Source organism: Ciona robusta, chromosome 13 (genome assembly GCF_009617815.1).
Source record: "Ciona robusta chromosome 13, ASM961781v2".
Lineage (NCBI taxonomy): Eukaryota > Metazoa > Chordata > Ascidiacea > Phlebobranchia > Cionidae > Ciona > Ciona robusta.
Window position 1 is genome coordinate 3,607,771 of NC_143247.1, and position 22,435 is coordinate 3,630,205.

At 37.6% G+C, this 22,435-nt stretch overlaps 3 protein-coding genes and 1 long non-coding RNA gene across 4 annotated transcripts in view; 3 read left to right on the forward strand and 1 right to left on the reverse strand.

Moving 5' to 3' along the window:
* Positions 1-4,719, forward strand: part of LOC149725882 (uncharacterized) — a 41,337-nt gene extending 36,618 nt beyond the window's left edge. Inside the window, exons 58-62 of the mRNA XM_089891644.1 lie at positions 266-406; positions 1,039-1,188; positions 1,745-1,903; positions 2,254-2,447; positions 4,611-4,719. Of these exons, the coding sequence (XP_089747770.1) occupies positions 266-406; positions 1,039-1,188; positions 1,745-1,903; positions 2,254-2,447; positions 4,611-4,655 (689 nt within the window). The 3' untranslated portion in view covers positions 4,656-4,719. The remainder of the gene's footprint in view (positions 1-265; positions 407-1,038; positions 1,189-1,744; positions 1,904-2,253; positions 2,448-4,610) is intronic.
* Positions 4,720-5,159: 440 nt separating this feature from the next.
* LOC149725883 (protein zer-1 homolog) lies at positions 5,160-22,427 on the forward strand. The gene is made up of 25 exons (XM_089891664.1): positions 5,160-5,308; positions 5,543-5,712; positions 5,906-5,988; positions 6,056-6,115; positions 6,175-6,313; positions 11,834-11,896; positions 12,262-12,369; positions 12,619-12,783; positions 13,350-13,445; positions 13,502-13,575; positions 14,327-14,425; positions 15,224-15,388; positions 15,885-15,993; positions 16,288-16,431; positions 16,910-17,028; positions 17,286-17,394; positions 18,094-18,199; positions 18,682-18,779; positions 19,550-19,657; positions 20,010-20,069; positions 20,598-20,665; positions 20,951-21,133; positions 21,446-21,540; positions 21,597-21,693; positions 22,127-22,427. Exons 1-25 carry the CDS (start codon positions 5,161-5,163, stop codon positions 22,194-22,196), a joined length of 2,736 nt encoding a protein of 911 aa, XP_089747790.1. The 5' UTR covers position 5,160; the 3' UTR covers positions 22,197-22,427.
* LOC149725884 (uncharacterized) lies at positions 6,853-7,432 on the reverse strand. Its single transcript, XR_016386437.1, has 3 exons — positions 7,300-7,432; positions 7,051-7,247; positions 6,853-6,995 (listed from the first exon to the last, which is right to left on the reverse strand). It is a non-coding gene; the product is annotated as an uncharacterized LOC149725884 (long non-coding RNA).
* LOC149725885 (52 kDa repressor of the inhibitor of the protein kinase-like) lies at positions 7,729-10,482 on the forward strand. The gene is made up of 3 exons (XM_089891667.1): positions 7,729-9,926; positions 9,979-10,175; positions 10,231-10,482. Exons 1-3 carry the CDS (start codon positions 7,970-7,972, stop codon positions 10,441-10,443), a joined length of 2,367 nt encoding a protein of 788 aa, XP_089747793.1. The 5' UTR covers positions 7,729-7,969; the 3' UTR covers positions 10,444-10,482.
* Positions 22,428-22,435: the final 8 nt, after the last annotated feature.

Consider the following 22,435-nt stretch of genomic DNA (forward strand, 5'->3'; position numbering starts at 1 on the left):
AATGTTAAATACAGCTACACTTATATCAATGTAACTTATTAAGCCTTCTTAATAGCACCTTATATCTGTGCTATTCAAAGATGTTGTGGCATTATAGATATAATATCATTAGAGGTGGCGTTTTCAATATGAACATGACACACAAATAAAGACAACTACAAGCAGTTGCACAGTTACGCTCTTTAAATACCTCTGTGGCAAATTCATGACATTTGCCACACGCCACCGTGAAATTCGAGGTCCATCTACATACATTTATATACAGCTGATGCTCAGTGCTTGGACAAGGGTGGGCAATGTAAGGATTACCGCACCAATAAATGTGAACTTGGCTATGAACAATATTTGTGTAGTGGGGAAAGTGAATCCAGATGCTGTTTTGAATGCTCTCCTGATGATGATGATTGTAAGTTGTGTTGCTAATCTTTCATTGTTGTATTAACCTAACACATAGGGCTTGGGGTCTTTTCTTTGTCATAGGCGGCTAGCATGGGTATGCAAGGTATTCGTATGTATACCCTGAAAATAATAATCAGAGTAGTTTATTTCTCACACAAAACCTAATTTTGTGTCAACCTGAGGTTTGATCAGAGTTTTCCCATTAACCCAAACAATGCCATGTCATTTAGCATTATTACACTGCATTTTTAATGCTACTTTTGTGTCTGTTATATAGCTATTTTACATAAAAAAATAAAAAAAATCCAAAAAAAATAATCACCAACAAAGTAACATACATGGTAACTCGTAAGCTGGCACGAGGTGTTAAACCCGTGTGATAACGACTGTCGTTTTCCGGCCACGCGAGGATAAAGTAAGTTACATTCATTCATTCATTCATTTTTGTACCTTTCATTTTGCAAGCTATTTTTGTAGCCTTCATTTTGCAAGCTATTTTTGCACCCTGCATTTTCACCCTATATATTTCCCAGGCAACAAGAACGTCCCAGGCAACAAGAACGTTTTTGTACCCTGCATTTTGCAAGCTATTTTGTACCCTGCATTTTGCAAATCATTTTCACCCTTTATATTTCCCAGGCAACCAGAACGTAGAGAATTGGAACAATGGCGATTCTGCATGCGAATCTGGAAACTATGGGATTTGTCAATATAATTCAAACTATTGCCCATCTTCAGTATACGAGCCCAACAAATGTGGGGGGCCTGCTAATAGACAATGTTGTGTCAGTAAGTATATATGACTTTGTGCAGAATATAATGATATATACTGTTGTATCCAGTGTGTATATATGATGTTTATGTACTGAATAAGTGGGCTCGGGGTGTTGTAACGACTGTTGCTGCCCCGCCATGCGAAGATAAATAAGTTACATACGTAGTAACTCCAAGCAAGCACAAGGTGTACGAAACAGAGCACCCGTGTTATAACAACTATTACACCCATACGATACTATGTGCTATGGATATCCATCTTACCCCATAGTAATATATTGTTAAATAAAGTAAAACACTTGGAAAATATGGGACAGTGCTATCCTAACTTACCAGTGGATGCCCATCTTATCCCACAATACTAATTTGTTAATTGTTAAATGGAAATATGGGATATAAGGGGCTATCAACATCTTTTCTACCCTATATTACTATCTTGCTAATTGTTAAATAAAGACTTAGCAAATATGGGATATTATGTGCTATTTATACCCATCTTACCCCACCGTACTATATAATGCAACTTACCCATATATATATAATATGCCCCCAACCAACCATTATCTTTCAGCGAACCCCGTCACCCTTCCCCCCGAGGTCCCCCTAACCACCACCCCACCCAGACAAACGGTCACGTACCCCCCACTTGACACCACAACACTACAACCTCCAGTTCTAACAACTACAACCCCTAAAGCTACAGATGGCCCTACTGAGGTGGTGCTGCCAGGTGAGGGTTTCAATATAAAGTAATGAGTCAACTCTAATAAAAGTTGTGACAATGGGCAATGTGGTCACTGTAAGACCTCACCCAAATAGAATGTTCATATACAATGTTGGGTATTGAGCCAACTCTGGTCTAAATCTCAGGTCCCATGGCATGCCTCACTGTTGGACCTCACCCATATAGAATAGAATATGCATATACAATGTTGGAGTAATGGGCTAACTCGTGAACAGGCACAAGGTGTATAAAACAGAACACCCGTATTATAACGACTGTCATTGCCCCGCCATTCGTGCATAAATAAATTTACATTTATTTACCTTACACGATATAACAAATTGTTTTACCCATAGGTGGCAATGGTGGGTTAGATGCTGGTGGTATAGCTGGTATAGTAATCGCTGTGTTGTTTATTCTTGGAGCGCTTGTAGCTGCTGGCGTTATTTACCAACGTGGTAATACAAAGATACCTTTTACCATGTCCTTGGGTGGAAGCAAGGAAAGTAGTTCCGTTTCGGGGTTTGATAATCCTATAAGATATGATAAGGTGGGTATGTGGGTTATGTTATGTTATAAATGGTCAGTGAGCATAAGGTGTATGAATACACCATGTGTGTCTGGTGTATAAGAAGACACTAATGTTATAACTTGACAGTAAGCATGAGGTGTATGAATACACCATGTGTGTCTGGTGTATAAGAAGACACTAATGTTATAACTTGACAGTAAGCATGAGGTGTATGAATACACCATGTGTGTCTGGTGTATAAGAAGACACCCATGTTATAACTTGACAGTAAGCATGAAGTGTATGAATATACCATGTGTGTCTGGTGTATAAGGAACATCCATTTTATTACTTGACAGTGAGCATGAAGTGTATGAATACACCATGTGTGTATGGTGTATAAGAAGACACCCATGTTATAACTCGACAGTGAGCATTAGGTGTATGAATACACCATGTGTTTCTGGTGTATAAGAAGACACCCATGTTATAACTTGACAGTGAGCATGAGGTGTATGAATATACCATGTGTGTCTGGTGTATAAGAAGACACCCATGTTATAACTCAACAGTGAGCATGAGGTGTATGAATGCACCATGTGTGTCTGGTGTATAAGAAGACACCCATGTTATAACTCGACAGTGAGCATGAGGTGTATGAATGCACCATGTGTGTCTGGTGTATAAGAAGACACCCATGTTATATCTGAACAGTGAGCATGAGGTGTATGAATGCACCATGTGTGTCTGGTGTATAAGAAGACACCCATGTTATAACTGGACAGTGAGCATGAGGTGTATGAATACACCATGTGTGTCTGGTGTATAAGAAAACACCCATGTTATTACTTGACAGTGAGCATAAGGTGTATGAATACACCATGTGTTTCTGGTGTATAAGAAGACACCCATGTTATAACTCGACAGTGAGCATGAGATATATGAATACACCATGTGTTTCTGGTGTAAAAGAAGACACCCATGTTATAACTCGACAGTGAGCATGAGGTGCATGAATACACCATGTGTGTCTGGTGTATAAGAAAACACCCATGTTATAACTGGACAGTGAGCATGAGGTGTATGAATACACCATGTGTGTCTGGTGTATAAGAAAACACCCATGTTATTACTTGACAGTAAGCATGAGGTGTATAAATACACCATGTGTGTCTGGTGTATAAAAAGACACCCATGTTATAACTTGACAGTGAGCATGAGGTGTTTGAATATACCATGTGTGTCTGGTGTATAAGAAGACACTCATGTTATAACTTGACAGTGAGCATAAGGTGTATAAATACACCATGTGTGTCTGGTGTATAAGAAGACACCCATGGTATAACTCGACAGTGAGCATGAGGTGTATGAATACACCATGTGTGCCTGGTGTATAAGAAGACACCCATGGTATAACTCGACAGTGAGCATGAGGTGTATGATACACCATGTGTGTCTGGTGTATAAGAAGACACTAATGTTATAACTTGACAGTAAGCATGAGGTGTATGAATACACCATGTGTGTCTGGTGTATAAGGAACATCCATGTTATTACTTGACAGTTAGCATGAAGTGTATGAATACACCATGTGTGTCTGGTGTATAAGAAGACACCCATGTTATAACTTGACAGTGAGCATGAGGTGTACGAATACACCATGTGTGTCTGGTGTATAAGAAAACACCCATGTTATTACTTGACAGTGAGCATGAGGTGTATAAATACACCATGTGTGTCTGGTGTATAAAAAGACACCCATGTTATAACTTGACAGTGAGCATGAGGTGTTTGAATATACCATGTGTGTCTGGTGTATAAGAAGACACTCATGTTTTAACTTGACAGTGAGTATAAGGTGTATGAATACACCATGTGTGTCTGGTGTATAAGAAGACACCCATGGTATAACTCGACAGTGAGCATGAGGTGTATGAATACACCATGTGTGCCTGGTGTATAAGAAGACACCCATGGTATAACTCGACAGTGAGCATGAGGTGTATGATACACCATGTGTGTCTGGTGTATAAGAAGACACCCATGTTATAGCTTGACAGTGAGCATGAGGTGTATGAATGCACCATGTGTGTCTGGTGTATAAGAAGACACCCATGTTATAACTTGACAGTGAGTATGAGGTGTAATATATGTGTGTCTTGTGTCCCATAAATTAACAGCAAGCACGATGTTTATTTCCAGGACACTATTACTATGGCAACACCTGAAGAAGAGTTCGATGCCTGAAAAGTTTAATTCTTGTTTTACTCGTGTGCAATAATATGTTCGTGAATAAATTTCCATACTCGTGTCCGTGTGAAGGTTTTCGAAGGTATTAGATTGAAGGCAAAATGCCAAAATATAGGCTCCAGCTACTGGTAAATGAAAGCTGTAACAAGTTATTGTGCTGTCTCTAGGGTCTAACCGTCACGCCTTTTATTCAAACCAATATTTCTTTTTTAATTAATAAGCGTGTTTAACTTTTAACCCATGTTGTTTACCGTTTAAGCACAAGCTGGTTTATGCAAACGAGTGAAGCAAATATAGTTAATCCCGCAAAGCTTCAAATTAAACGACTACAGAAATTAGGGACATGTTCCTTTTTATCCCAATCTACTATAATGCGCTCAGCCGCTCACATCTTGCTTTAACATAATGCTTTAATGTGGCGATTGCTATTTTTAAATGAGATATAATAGGAATGTCATTTTGCGCAATATACATGGTGGCCTCATGCACCTCTAGCGCCCGTATGCGATTTAAAAAAAAGTGGTTAGCCGACACCAGGTATCAAAGCAGAACAACAACCAATATATCGTCATATTTTACCAATATAGATGAGTTATTGACACTGGTAAAGAATCCTCTATGGCAGAATAGGCCGGTGGAAAGTATTACAGGTGGGTGGTTAGGACTTGATTGTTAAAAGGGGTTAGTCGTTATAAACGTTAGTGGCTGGCAAAAAAAGTGGGGGGATTCTTCACTAGCACCCAAATCTTAATTTTAATTACAAAGTGTTTTTGTTAAAAAATAAAAAACACGACGCCAATTTCCTATATTCTTTAATTCTCCTTATTCCATGGCATTTAAATGTAAATTTTGGAGGTAACACTTTTTTTCTCTTTTCTTTCCAGGACAAGTAGCAATTATCAATGTAAGTTATACAACCACACTAAACATGGAAAGCCAGCTGAACTACCCTCCTTTAAATGACCAAATGTACATTAATGAGCCAGCCAGGCTCGAAGATATTTGCGTCAAAGTTTTGGTTGAAAATAAAGAGCGTTGTTTATTTCAAATACAGGTAAAAATGCTTAAAGTAGTAGCTAAATATATCCCATAGTTTTGTTATGAATGTATCTTATTTTTCCTACTGGTGTGACTGGACAATGACAGGTATAGTACTTCTGTAAAAGGTGTGTTGTAATGTTAATTGTATGTTAATAATGCTAATATATATCATAATGTTATTGTAATGTCATATTGTTCAATTAAAGATAACAGAAGAATCAACACTAGAAATACGATGTGGAATTTACCTCCCAGCCCTTGTAGCAGACCAACTGTTCAATAAACTACTGTGGGTTGTATATCATATACATAATATCACCAAAGTATTTTCTAACAACAGTTATTCCATTTTACAGAAAGCTATCAGATTGTTACTGTGTATCTGGTCCCTGTCCTGAAACCAACGTATTTCGAGGGTAAAGTATTTTATGGTTTTGCATAGTTTACCAATGTTTGTTATATGTTTTTTTCGCAGTTTTGATTCTACGACCCTTAACATAGTGGAGTTACTACAGAGCTTCTCCAATACACAGAAATGCTGTCTGAACAATGTCCAGTTTAATGCACAAACACAGTTGAATTCTGAAGTGTTAGGAAGGCTATGCTCTACACAGGTACAATTCTTGCCCTAAATATCTATGTGTCATACTCACTGGCGCAAATAGACGAGTTGAAAGGGGGGGGTTCTGACTTGCGCCGAAGGCGCAAAAAAATTTTTGCTACAACCCCCCCCTTTTTACTGTAAAACCCCCCCGTTGTAAAAACTTATTTAAATTTTTAAATTACCACGTACGCTGTCATGTTATTGGGTTACGACAGCGAAGCTTATTTTCCGACGTAACAACAATTTATATGCGGTCAATTGCGTCATAATGTCCATTGACGCGTCCGTTATTAGCTACATCGTGGATGTAAAAAACACGTTAGAATTACGTTCCTTGTTCTTTGTTATTTTTTGTGATACTACCCAACTTTATCTCAGTAAACATCATTAAGTCATAATCGAGTTAAATCTACTCACCGTGTGTAGCAAAAATGGTTAAAAAGACGACCGCAGTTCAATTTTTGATATTCGATTGTATGAGATAACGTCACAATTGCTACACATGCGAAACAGTTATAGATAAATATTCAGAGCAATAGTAAAACCACGGCCTACGAGAGATATATCTCTAGTAGGCCGTGGTAAAACTAATCTTGCTGACGCATGGTGCAGCGTAGGTAGGTTTTTCACCTACGTAGCTGGGAAAAGGAACGTTCAGCACTGGCTGTGGTGACTGGGAGCGTGGCAACAATCTAATAAGGGAAAGTGTAATTCATTTGTGCTTATTTCGACTCACGTAATGCTTACTTTTAAAAGTTGGCGAATATTTGGGAAGAATTCCCCGTTACACGCCTGGAGAGCAGATTTGGCGTCAGATGGCAGTTCTTTTTTCTCTGCTGACCACTTCTGTCGCCAATAGCCCAGCTCTGACGTAATCGTTGCAGCGGCATTTTTTTCCAGGTCTTCTGAATATAGTTCAACCAAATTTATGAGCTGATTTTCATCTAAAAATAGAACATAAGGTTTTTGTTTTATAGCGCTATTGTAATTACATACCAAAAGAATCGGCGAGATATTTTGGTATGAGTGCGTAACAGTTTGCTGCACGTTGAAATGTTGGAGAAAATCGTTCTTCAATTTGGCTAATAACGTCTTCAATGAACGGTAAGAACGTAATGTTGTGCAAATGCTACTGAACGGTAAGGTTTGGAGAAGTACCGCGTGGTAGAGTGCATATAATCGGGATGTTGAGGCTTTCAGCAATGCACTTTGCATCATGGAAAATTTAGACCATCAACGCTTTTGACCATGCGGCGATCACGCCCCTCCAGGCTGGCATGCACTGGATCGTCATTCCAGGTGCAACTGCACATGAACACGTCATTCCAGGTGCATCTGGATCGTCATTCCAGGTGCAACTGCACATGAACACGTCATTCCAGGTGCAACTGCACATGAACACGTCATTCCAGGTGCATCTGGATCGTCATTCCAGGTGCAACTACACATGAACACGTCATTCCAGGTGCATCTGGATCGTCATTCCAGGTGCAACTGCACATGAACGCGTCATTCCAGGCGCATCTTCCAATCCCAATATCAACTTGCCGTTATCACGCCATATTCGTGACGTCACAATCCAAAGGTATAAATACCATGCTGTCAGACTGTCTGAATCCAAACCCAAAGAATCCCGATTCAAAGAAACAAGCCTATTGAGTTCGCTATGAATCCCAAGCCAAAGAAACAAGCAAGATTGAATTTATTTTTTAGTACAACGCAAGAAAAAAATGTTGGTGCAGAAACGAGCATCACAGCAGAGCTTGCCGCTACAAGGCAGAAACAACCAAGTCCAATGCTGCAACCTGACAATGACATAGGAACGTTCGTGGACTCCAGAAACTCGTTAGACGACACAACAAAATATCTCCTGCTAAACAACAGTTGGAAGCCGGGACAACACTACAAATTTCCAACGAAACAACGCATTGTTAAAGGCAAACCAGTTGATTTGACTTTTCAACTCAACTGGTTAAATGAATGGAAATGGCTGACATATAGTCACCTTAAGGAGGGGGCGTTCTGCAAAAGTTGCGTGGTCTTTGCACCTGAAATTGCTGGAGGTTCATTATTGAACCGCTTCGTAACATCACCAATGACCAACTTAAAAAAGGCAAGAGAATACATAACTGAACACAGCAAGAGAGAATATCACAAACTGGCGCAAACTCGTACCGAACACTTTATTGCTACCTGGGAATCTACTTCCGGCAACGTGGTCAATCAAATGTCTTCTTCCCACTCTCAACAAGTGTCAAGAAATCGACGTTTTATGAAATGTGTCGTAGATACCATTAAATTATGTTGCAGGCAAAACATTCCCCTTCGTGGCCATCGAGACTGCGGACCACTCAACAACCCTGAAGACTTTGAAACGACAATAAACGAAGGCAATTTTCGAGCTTTGCTTCGTTACCGTATTTCCTCTGGTGACTCCTACTGCCTTGAATTTGTTAACGAAGCTCCAACTAAAGCCCGTTATATCAGTTGGTACATTCAAAATGAGATAATAGCTCTCCTTGAGGACGAAATGCGAAAGAAGATCGTGGCAAATATAAAAAACGCAAACCATTATACTGTATTGGCGGACGAAACAAGCGATGTATCACTACATGAGCAATTATCCATCTGTGTTCGCTACGTTCACGAGGTGCGTCCAAATTGCCTTGAAATCCGAGAAGACTTCCTGGGTTTTGTCGATGTGATGGAGCTTACAGGCAAAGCATTATCTGATACCATCTTATCGACCATAAGTAGTTGGGGCTTGAACCTGGACTTAATGCGTGGGCAAGGCTACGATGGCGCTGCTAATATGTCGGGTCAATATCGGGGCGTCCAGTCTCGCATATTAGAAAAATATCCAAAGGCCCTCTACACACATTGCAACTCGCACGTGTTAAATCTTGTAATAAACCACGCATGTAAACTGAGAACGATAAAGAAAGCGCTTTCGATCATACAAGATGCAGCCAAATTTTTTGACGGCAGCCCTCAACGGAAACAGTGTTTGAAAAACGCAATGGAGGCTCTTCAAGGTCATTCAATCAAACACAGAGCTTTAAAGCAACTTTGTGAGACGCGGTGGGTCGAGCGGCACGAAGCGGTTCAAATATTTTTGGAACTATATCCTCACATTCTTCATGCAGTGGTTGACCTGGAGATGTCGAACACAATAGCCACTTCGAAGGGTGCAACAGAAGTCAAACTGCATTTACGTGATTTCACGTTTTTGAGCGATGCAAAATGCATCGCTGCGGTATTCGAAGAGACCTATCGACTATCAGTTAATCTACAAGGCAAAGAAGTTGACCTGGTATCGTGCGCAAACATGGTGAAACAAACGCTTAAAAAATTGCAGATTATGAGGGGAAACTCAGAAGAAGTCTTTGAAAAAATTTTCCATGATGCAAAGTGCATTGCTGAAAGCCTCAACATCCCGATTATATGCACTCTACCACGCGGTACTTCTCCAAACCTTACCGTTCAGCAGCATTTGCACAACATTACGTTCTTACCGTTCATTGAAGACGTTATTAGCCAAATTGAAGAACGATTTTCTCCAACATTTCAACGTGCAGCAAACTGTTACGCACTCATACCAAAATATCTCGCCGATTCTTTTGGTATATAATTACAATAGCGCTATAAAACAAAAACCTTATGTTCTATTTTTAGATGAAAATCAGCTCATAAATTTGGTTGAACTATATTCAGAAGACCTGGAAAAAAATGCCGCTGCAACGATTACGTCAGAGCTGGGCTATTGGCGACAGAAGTGGTCAGCAGAGAAAAAAGAACTGCCATCTGACGCCAAATCTGCTCTCCAGGCGTGTAACGGGGAATTCTTCCCAAATATTCGCCAACTTTTAAAAGTAAGCATTACGTGAGTCGAAATAAGCACAAATGAATTACACTTTCCCTTATTAGATTGTTGCCACGCTCCCAGTCACCACAGCCAGTGCTGAACGTTCCTTTTCCCAGCTACGTAGGTTAAAAACCTACCTACGCTGCACCATGCGTCAAGATCGTCTGAACGGGATTGCCTTGATGACGGTGCATCGTGACGTAATCGTCGACACGGAACATTTAATTACTCAATTCGCGGCTCTGAAAGCTCGCCGTCTTGAATTATTATTGTAATGTTTGGATAACTGACAAATAAAATTGATTTCGTTTTAACATCGAGCTGTTGTCATTCGATTAGACCTTAAAATATAATGTTTTTTACGAGAGATTGAGCACCTTATACCGACCCCGGCTAAAAATTTTCACATGCTTTTTCGGAAAGCCACCGCTGCCGACCCCGGCTCAGAATAGGGGAATTTAAGATTAAAAACTTTAAATTAATTTTTAAACAATTATTTTGAAGTAAAAAAAAATTATTAAAAAAAAATTATTAAAAAAAAAATTATTAAATTTTTTTTTTTTTTTTTAAATTATGAATTTTTTTTTTTCATTTTTTTAAAGGGGGGGGTTTCGACCCCCTAAACCCCCCCCCTATTTGCGCCAGTGGTCATACTCATGCACCAAACTTTTAAAAATGCAGGGGAGGCAGGGGTAGTTAGACGTGCTTTCATATAAAACAAATTTGATTTCATTGTTTACCAATTATTGCAGTGCAGAAATGTTCAAGGTATGCCTGCCCACCCTGCCACCCCAGATTTGATGCCTATGTCACTAACACCAATACTTAGGTGTAATAATGTGATGTATTCAAATGGCAGCATCCTTATTTATTGCAGTGCAGAAATACCAATTATTGCAGTGCAGAAATGTTCAAGGTATACCTGCCCACCCTGCCACCCCAGATTTGTTTCCCATGTCACTAACACCAATACTTAGGTGTAATAATGTGATGTATTCAAATGGCAGCATCCTTATTTATTGCAGTGCAGAAATACCAATTATTGCAGTGCAGAAATGTTCAAGGTATGCCTGCCCACCCTGCCACCCCAGATTTGATTCCCATGTCACTAACACCAATACTTGTTATAATGTGATGTATTCAAATGGCAACATCCTTATGGTAGCAGGGCAAGTTCTCTGTGGCTTGTGTTAATCACTGTTATGGCTTCATACAAATACCATTCACATATAAATGTTAAAATTAATTGGTTATTAATACATTGTAAACTTATACTATTGTACTGTTTCATCACAGACATTGTGACATGTATAGGTATTCATTTGGCAACTATGTGGGCACATACCTTATGTTAGCAGGGCAAAGTTCTCTATTGCTTGTTTTAATGACTGGCTTAATACAAATATTAAGGCCGCCGCTGTGGCAAAGTTGTTAGCGCCTATGCCTCTAACCCGGAGGTAATTGGTTCAAAGCTCGTCGATGCTACCATTGTGGGCGTAGGTGTCCTTGGTCAAGACACTTAAGGCATTTGCTCCAACCTAGTGGTCAGTATTGGGTTGTCAAATTTATCAGCCATCTATAATAAAAAAAATATCATTCACAAAGTAATTAAAGCTTTTGTTGTTTTTTTTCGCACACCTCGTATAACCATTGTTGTTTTTACAGAATATCCAAAACATCCAGATTTCCAACTCCACTGTTACCCCTGAGTCCAGCTTTCTACAACATGTACATGTTTCCTATATTTAATCTCTAGTAGACAAACTAAAATGGGATTGAGAAAAATTAACCTGTTAAAAATATTCTTAAATTTATGTCAATTTTATGTGGGTAAGGTCTTGCAGCTTTGAGACCTTAGTTTTTTTAGCTAGGATTGGAGGTGTATTAATGTAACAGAACACTTATGTAGTAACGAGTTTATGACTGTCGTTGCCCCGCCATGCGAGGATAAATCAGTTGCATTCTTTATTACCTTTAGTGCCTTACTCTTATATAATATGCTTAATCGCAACAGTTTATATATCTATGTTACTTTATATTATGGCAGTAACAGTTTATATATTTATTTTACTTTATATTATTTATCATTTCAGTTACTTCATGAGAAGACACACTCACTCACCCTTGATAATATAACGTATTGTGAAGGTTCTATCATAGAGCCAATATGTATAAGCAAGGAATCACACCCAAAACTTAGGGTAAATACTGTATAAGCATCCGCTTTTCGATAAAGTAACTTATGAGATAATGTTTTCATATAGTTCTACTTGTTTTTTTAACTGTGTGTCAAAACCTAATCGATATTTAATAGCATAATTAGTATTTTTTGTTATATAAAGTTATGTTATATTGTTTCTTTAGCTAAAACTTTGTAGTTTGCAAAAAAAGAAGCGAGATTGGCTTTTAAGGTTGCATCGCATAAATTTGTATTATTTCTATTTTTACAGCACCTCAAGTTCCGTGATGGGGAAATTCCCGCTTACTCGTGCTTCGTTAACGCTGACTCACCACCCCACCTAGTGGCAGTGGAGTTATCCAACTTCTACGAGAAGGGAGCGAGTCATAATGTTGATTTGAAAAGGAGGGTGTCAAAAATAAGAGATTTGTTGGAGGTTAGTTGGGTGCTGGTTTAAACATATAGGATGTTTATGTGTTCTACTTTTTGACAAAATGGGGCAAAACACGTATGTAATGTTCTTTGTTTTGAGAAAATAGGCCAAAAAACATATGTATATGTTCTTCTTTTTGACAAAATGGGGCAAAAAACATATATATGTTCTTTGTTTTGAGAAAATAGGGCAAAAAACATGGCTTATGTAAAGTTCTTTTTTTAGACAAAATGGTGCAAAAAACGTATGTTTTTGACATGACACATGACTGTTTTATTCTGTATGGGTGAGGTCTCAGACAACCGTGCTAGAGTACCAGCGGTTTAGGTTTGTTTTTAGAATAACTTATTACCTGTTCTGACGTTCACCAAAATTATAAATGGTTAGATTCTATGTATAGTTGTTTTTGTTATTTGTTTTGTTGGCACTACAACCTGTGCTATCCAATCTACAGTTAGCATAACAAGGCAGACTTCTATTTTTCTTATCGGGACCAAGTCTGGCCAATATACCAAGTGTTCTAGCATAAGTATTATATTAAAGTATGCCCATTAAAAACCTTTCATAAGGTTAACAAAGCTGGTAGTGGAGATGCAGTTCAAGGGAAGCAACTAACAGCAACGGTACAGGGAGTATTAAGAAGATATGTGGAGACTGTGGATAAAGTAAGTATATGTGGGTGGTAACTAGGAAGGAATTAATAACTTGTTTATATTTGCAGTTGGAAGCACCACAGACAGTGAATGAAGAGAAACTTCTTCTACATAGTTGTTCGCTACTTCTTATGCAGTATAGGTAGGATGGTTAGACTTGTGTGTTACACACAGGATTTCATACACCTTTGTTCACTGTCGAGTTATAACATGGGTGTCTTCTTATACACCAGACACACATGGTGTATTCATACACCTCATGCTCACTTTTGAGTTATAACATAGGTGTCTTCTTATACACCAGACACACATGGTGTATTCATACACCTCATGCTCACTGTCGAGTTATAACACGGGTGTCTTCTTATACACCCGACACACATGGTGTATTTATACAACTCAAGCTCACTGTCGAGTTATAACACGGGTGTCTTCTTATACACCAGACACACATAGTGTATTCATACACCTCATGCTCACTGTCAAGTTATAACATGAGTGTCTTCTTATACACCCGACACACATAGTGTATTCATACACTGCATGTTCACTGTTAAGTTATAACATGGGTGTCTTCTTATACACCAGACACACATGGTGTATTCATACACCTCATGCTCACTGTCAAGTTATAACACGGGTGTCTTCTTATACACCCGACACACATAGTGTATTCATACACTGCATGTTCACTGTTAAGTTATAACATGGGTGTCATCTTATACACCAGACACACACGGTGTATTCATACACCTCATGCTCACTGTCAAATTGTAACATGGGTGTCTTCCTATACAGCTATACACCTAATGTTTGATGTATAACTAAACCTTATACACCAGACACACACATATCAATACTATTATAATAAAACAACTTCCTTCCTTCTCCAGGTTAGAATCAATGAGAGAAACATTATGTTCCTTGGTATTATGCAACACATTATTTACTGGTTCTGACCTGAGCACAATATTTCAACTTAAAAAACTAAGGTGAGTTATTGTATGACATAAACCTTGATCTAACACCAACTTAGTTGAAATCTCAATTTCCTGAACGGTCTTGTCTTAAAAACCTATTAGATTAGAAAACAACATTTATGCAATTTAAAATGATATAACTGCTTGTGTGTACTTGAGCAAGACACAAACATTACTGCAACCCAGTGGCTCCTAACAAGTTCTAGAACCCTGGAACCTAAATGTTTCGCTTATATTCAAACTCCGGGGTGAAGTCCTATGTCATTCACATAGAATTAAACGAGAATGTGCAAATACAATGTTAGGGTAATGGACCAACTCTGGCCTAAATCCCAGCCCCCATAGCATGCCTCACTGTAGGACCTCACCCATATAGAATAGAATGTACATTTACAATGTTGGGGTAATGGGCCAACTCTGGCCTAAATCTCAGGTCCCATGGCATATCTCACTGTAGGACCTCATCCATATAGAATAGAATGTGCATATTCAATGTTAGGGTAATGGTCCAACTCTGGCCTAAATCTCAGATCCCATGGCGTGTCTCACTGTAGGACCTCATCCATATAGAATAGAATGTGCATATACAATATTGGGGTAATGTGCCAACTCTGGCCCAAACCCCAGGTCACATGGCATGTCTCACTGTAGGACCTCACCCATATAGAATGGAATGTGCATATATAATGTTGGGGTAATGGGCCAACTCTGGCCTAAGTCTCATGTTCTCTGATACTTAATTGCAGGACCTTTACCCATATAGAGTATAACCTGCCATACTAATAATATATTACTATTATGTTACCACAGACACTTAGACATAAGCATGCTCCCACCTATGAGAGGGGAGAACAAGCGTCGACCTGAAACTACAGTTTATAAAATAATGGAAGAGTTGCCCGCATTAGTGTCACTTGATGTGGGAGGAACCAAGATTGGTGATCATCTTTATAGGGATGGTAGGGTGAAAGAAACGTAAGTAAATAAAACCTTGATACTTTGTTTATGAGCGAGTTGTAGGGTGGGTGCCATTTGATAGTAAACAAAGAACATTCAATAAAGTATAAAACCGTATCCTGAAGACTTATATTTTGGACATTATATAAAACCGTATCCTGACCTGACGACTTATATAACATTACGTGCTTAAGTGTTTCAAGTCTTCCTCCACCTACTATAATATGTTTTATGTGGGTGAGGTAATTATGTATGTCAGGGTTTTGTATTCTACATGTGTGAGGAATAATAGTGTGGTATGACATGGGGGGCTGTGATTTAAGCCAGAGCTGATGCGCTGCTACCTAGGGTCCTAGGCCAGCACAGGCCCAAAACCCATGGCATGCCTCACTTTAGGAGTGTGTGAACATAACTACTTTGCTTAAAACAAACTATTTTGCTTAAAATGGTTCACTTTACATTGAAACTACTTTGTATTAACCAAAGTGCATTTAAAACCATGTATTCCCTACAGAACTGGCGATAGATACCTAAAAGACACCCCGCCACGTAAACTTGAGTTCCTTGGTCTCTATAATTGTGAGGGCTGTGAACTCATGGATATTTATTCATTAGCTGATACTGTAAGTTGTTTAAATACATTTCTAATGTATAGTAGGCTGGGGGAAGATTCTATTTTCTCATCCCATTTGTTAGTAAACAAAGAACATTCAAAGAATTATAAAACTATATCCTCACGACTCCCATAAACCAGTGTTAAAATGTGTATTAATTTGGGTTTTTAGCACTTGTTATAGAAGACTCCTGTTAACTGTATACACTTTGTATGTATTAAAATATTGTTATAAGCTTTACACTTCATGTACCCTTTATACAGTTCGTAATCCAGTAGTTTAATACCTTTATATCGCTCCCAGGTTGTTGGATATACTGGTGAAGTTCAACTTTTGGCTTCACTAACTTATTACATGAATCGTGCTACTCCCCTCATGTACATTGTCGGGCAAGCACGGCAATTACAAACTGTTCATAATTTGTCTTGCCCACAACGCCTTACAACTGTAAGTATAAACATTAGTGTGGACTTAATATAAGTAGTTACTCACCCTAACTAGTAAGTGGGGAGGAGGTGTATGGAACAGAACACCCATGTTATAACGAATGTCGTTGCCGCCATAAGAGGATAAATAAGTTACATTCGTAGTAACTTGTAAGCTGGCTTGAGATGTATGAAACAAAACAAATAAGTTAAATACATGGTAACTCGTAAGCTGGCACGAGTTGAATGAAACAGAACACCCATGTAAAAATGACTGTCGTTTTCCGTCATGCAAGACTAAATAAGTTACATACGGGGTAAATTGTAAGCAGGCACTAGGTGTATGAAACAGAACACCCATGTAATAAAGACCGTCATTGCACTGCCATGCAAGGATAAATAAGTTACATACGAGGTAACTTGTAAGCAGACACAAGGTGTATGAAACAGAACACCCTTTGCCCTCATTGACTTATTATATTACAATCTTATTTCCCCAGTTATTGTTAAAAGTGCTGCAATCACATCGTAGAAACCGAACAATTATTGAAGAAGTTACAGCGAATCTGTTTTATCTTTCAAGCACCTATTATACAACGTGCTCTAAACAACAGAAAAAGTAAGAAACCAAACCGTATACATCTAAACATACATTAATGTGGGGGAAGATGGGACACTTTTTTATTCTGGCTTCTCGTCCCATTTGGTAGTAAGCAAAAAAAGGAATTAAAAAAGTAGTTTATGTACCAAACAAGTTATTGTAATGCATTTATATGGGCATGTAGCAACTATTTGCCTTAACATGTTCCCAACAATACTAATTAATATTTTAAAATAACATTCTATTCTTTGTTTTATGATGTAACAACACTACAGTGACATCATAACGGAGTTGATAATATCAATCGAAACATGCCAGGACATGAAATACGTTGTTCGTAATTCTCTTGTTAGTTTGTTTCACTTCGATATACCCGGTGATGTGGTAAGTATTGTGATGTCATAACTGTGTTTATGATGCGTATATTGTGATGTTATAATTGTATATATGATGAATGTATGATAATGTTGTTTAATTAATATTATATCTGCAACAGTAGATGTAACATTAGGGGTTTCTAGGGTGGCATGTCACCCAACTTTTGAAACATGGGTGACATCATGTATTCAGAATATCTTTACACTGTATTGTATTTAGAACTCTAACTTTACACCTAAATCAGATTTTACCCTGCTGTTAAGTGTCTATACAAACAAGCAGAGCCAAAGTATATTGCATTCAACACATTAATCAATGAGGTTCCCCATGTTTGATAACTATGAGTGTAATTGTATTTTAACAATGTCACCCCAGATTTTACCCTGCTGTTAGGTGTCTATACAAACAAGCAGAGCCAAAGTATATTGTATTCACCACATTAATCAATGAGGTTTCCTGTGTTTGACAACTATGTGTGTAACTGTATTCTAACAATGTCACCCCAGATTTTACCCTGTTGTTAGGTGTCTATACAAACAAGCAGAGCCAAAGTATATTGCATTCACCACATTAATCAATGAGGTTCCCTATGTTTGACAACTATGAGTGTAACTGCATGTTAAGCGTAACCATTACCTTTTTTCTTTTTTTAGATTTTTTCTCTTCCAACCAATACACAGGCTTAAAGTTGTTTATATTTTCCAGATATTTGCATTTGTGAAGATATCCAAAGTAATTCTGAACACTTTACTTAAATACCATGAAGATGACGACATAGGAAGGCATGCCATACATTTCTGTAATGCTCTAGGTGCTTTTACTAACTATATTTGTATAGGTGGTACTCTATAGGTTTATAGATTTAATGAATTTAAGATTGGGGTTAAAGCACTTTGTGTATCTGGTGTATTGTAGGGATCCCTGGCTGTAAATAGTCATATTTATAGATTTAATGAACTTATAATTAGGTTGAAGCTCTATGTGTATTGTCTGGTGTATTAGAATCCATGCCATAACTTGAACAGCCACAGATATTCTCGGCTACCAACTAAACTAACCAATAGTTACCACGCTTTTTTAGTCAGCCAATTAAAATTGAATCGTTTTTTTTTCACGTTTAGTCGGCCTACTAAGTTTGTGTGCGTTACTTATTACAGTGTACAAGAAGATATCCATGTTAGATACATGCTTCGATGCTTGCTTTTATAACACTTTGTATAGCACATATTAACCACTACTTTACATACATTACACCCTTATAATCCATTGTAACTCATGCTAATCTACCTACAGTATGTTCAGTACAGTTCGATATGAAACGTGAAGCATCCAAAGTTGGCTTCGTACCAATCATTGTGAAAATAATCCAAATGAGATTGGAGGCAAATATGGTGATTGTGATGTCATTGAATCATTTGTTATTGTTTTGGAATAATTTGTAACATAACAAGGGGCATTATTTTTCTTTATTTAATTGGGAAACTAGTGCCTGTATGGTAGGACTCTAAGTGTTGGGATAATTGACCTACATCCCAGGTCTCAAGTGTGCCTTACTGAAGACCTCACCCTTGTAGAATAGAATCTATATTACTGAGTGTCTATAAACTGCCTCAGTGGGGTCTAGATGGTAGCACCCTGGGTGTTGGGGTAATAAACCTACATCCCATGTCTCAAGTGTGCCTCACTGAAGACCTCACCCTTGTAGAATCTATATTATTGAGTGTCTATAAACTGCCTCAGTGGGCTCTAGATGGTAGTACCCTGGGTGTTGGGGTAATAGACCTACATCCCATGTCTCAGATGTGCCTTACTGAAGACCTCACCCTTATAGAATAGAATCTCTATTATTAGGTGTCTATGAACTGCCTCAGTGGGGTCTAGATGGTAGCACCCTGGGTGTTGGGGTAATAGACCTACATCCCAGGTCTCAAGTGTGCCTCACTGAAGACCTCACCCTTATAAAATCTATATTATTGAGTGTCTATAAACTGCCTCAGTGGGGTCTAGATGGTAGCACCCTGGGTTTTGGGGTAATATACCTACATCCCAGGTCTCAGGTGTGCCTTACTGAAGACCCTTATAGAATCTCTATTAGACTTTGTAATTTTAGTATCACTTTAAGCATCACAATGGTGTAACACTGTACATTATGACATCACAGCATGATGAAATACTAGAAGTATTATGGGGAACCCTATGGAATGTAACAGATGAGACTCCTGAGAATAGTTGGACCTTTATTAATTTAGGAGGGCTTCAACTTTTACAGGTATTGTAATGTCATTATAGATATATAGGCAACAAACCCGGGGTGGTAAGGTGGGCACGCCTACCCTGAAATTTTCTTTTTTTGTGCAATATTTATGTGTATGAATAAAATTTACATATTTTACTAGTCAGTTGTGTGTCTGACTATTCCTGCCTCCCCTGCATTTTAAAATACTCGGTGCCTATGGGTGTCATTTTAATATAGGACAATAAACTATTTCGAATCACATAAAAGTAATTTTGATACATAGATTTGTGTATGTGAATTTATGTTAAGAATAATTAGTTTTAATTTAAATAAAACGTTAAAAAAATGTATCTGAAAATATTAAATTTTAAAGTGTTTTTTTTAGGATTGTTTTGCCAAGTTTCCAGATGAACCTGAACTCCATAAAAGTATAATGGGGCTGGTGGTAAGTTGCTGTTTCTATGTTAGAACACCCATGTTATAAGGACTGTCGTTGCCCCATTGCTCGAGAGTAAATAAATTTCTTATGTCTCTGTGTACAAAGTAAATTTGAGCTTGGCTTAATTATTACCTGAGTACGTGAAATTCAAAACTCCATCTGCTAACGTGGTTTGATATATTGATATACACAACTTTTGTACTGTATTCTGTTACTTCTGGTACCAGGCATAATGTAAACATTCTTTCAACGGCTCATCTGGTATAAAAACAAACATTTCCAGAAGAAGTCTTTCCGGATGGCAAAGAAACGTCTGAAAAACACTACGTTTTCATATCAGTAAAAAGATTATTTTTGTACTGTTATAAAATAATTCGCCCTATAAGGTTAGGTCTCCAGTCAGATACAAACACAATTTCGTTTACCATAAAGTTGTAAGTTTGTATAGTAACACAACACAAACATTGGCGCCTAAGTATAGTTTACTCACATTTACACAGTTGTGATGTAACATTTACTCTTATTTATTCACAGGGCAATATTGCTGAAGTAAAAGAAATACAACCATTACTTGTTAATTCTACTCTAATACAATTGTTCTGGTAATTATTGTTTGAAATGATGTATTATATAACCTCCTATTTCAAGTATGATATCTATAAATCTGACCCAATATATACCCTTGAAACTGATGTATTATATAACCTTGTTCTAAAATTCCATTTTTAGTTTGGTTATTATATTGTTAATATGATATCTATAAATTAATCCCATTAGTTTAATGTTAATACACTTTTTCCTAAATATTTGTAACATAATTATTTGTTCATTAAAGAATTTTTTATATAGGATGTTTATGTATATTAATAAGATCTTTATGTTTTTAGCGAGCTGATCTCAAAAGAAAGTCCGAACATAGAAATAGCATATAATGCTTGCGGAACTTTGTCCCATCTTATGTCGGAAGGTTTGTGGACGATCGACCAACCAAAACAAGAAGATGTTATTTCTATTATGACAACTGCAATTGACTCGTGGGAGATTGATTCTAACAGGAATATTAATTATAGGTTTGTATTGATTGTGTTGGAGAACTAAGGGTCTTGGGTTCAAATCCAGGGCAGGGTTGGAGAACCAGGGATCCTGGGTTCGAATTTAGTCCAGGGTTGGAGAACCAGGGGTCTTGGGTTCAAATCCAGGGCAGGGTTGGAGAACCAGGGATCCTGGGTTCGAATTTAGGCCAGGGTTGGAGAACCAGGAATCCTGGGTTTGAATCTAGGCCAGGATTGGTAAACCAGGGATCCAGGATTGGAGAACCAGGGGTGCTGGGCCTAATCTTGGTGTAAAATGTTATTATCTTATTTTTTTATTGATATTTTCAGGTCATTTATTCCCATACTTAATCTTGTTGAAAGTGAAGTACCAGTTTGTGTACATTGGGCTGTGTGGGCGTTCCGTAATTTATGTGGACAAGATGGCAAGTGCTTTACTAACATAGAAATGTATTATTACAATAATAGAAATATTATACAGACCGCTATATTAAAATGCTTCTGAAAGAAAATGGTCGAGAAGTTTTGTCCCAAGTTGAAAACAAAAATGTCGGTGAAAAAACAAAAGAAATGACAAGGTTTGTGTGTTGTTACGAACTAGGTATAATTGAAACGTTTGAAACTACATATATACATGTATTTGAAGTGTAATATTACACAGTATAAATGACAGTATGTGTAACCTAAGCCGTTTTCGTTCATGTATCAAAACACTGTTCATATTCAAACATACAACAAAGCATATTATAAATACAACTTCGGGATTTTACCAGAGATATAGTTCGGGGTTTAATCAGAGAGAACAACTTTATTTTGTTTACTTTAACACCTTAATAAAAATGTTGGATTCAAACATATTTTTTTAACGAATGTAACTTACTTTATCCTTGCGTGGCTGGAAAAGGACAGTCGTTATAACACAGGTGTTTATACACCATGTGCCAGCTTACTAGTTACCATATATGTTACTTTGTGGGTGAATATATTTTTTTACAAAAGTTTTATTTTCAGATGGCTTCTACAAAAACTGGAGTCATATTCTCAAGATCCAAATAGCCAATACCATTTACATTCATTATGACATCACAATTAAACTAGTCCTTCATTTTGTGATGATTTTAAAAATTTAAAAATATGTTTGCAAATATATCTATATATTATTTTGTGCTTCCTTATAAAGTAGTGTTGTGTTTAATTTGTTATAACCGCATAATTCTTTTCTTTGAACTTTATCGTTTTGTTGCTTTTATTATATTTAACTGTGTCAGATTAAATTCATGTGCATTTGCTTTTATAAAAATTACTAAATGGGGTTAATGA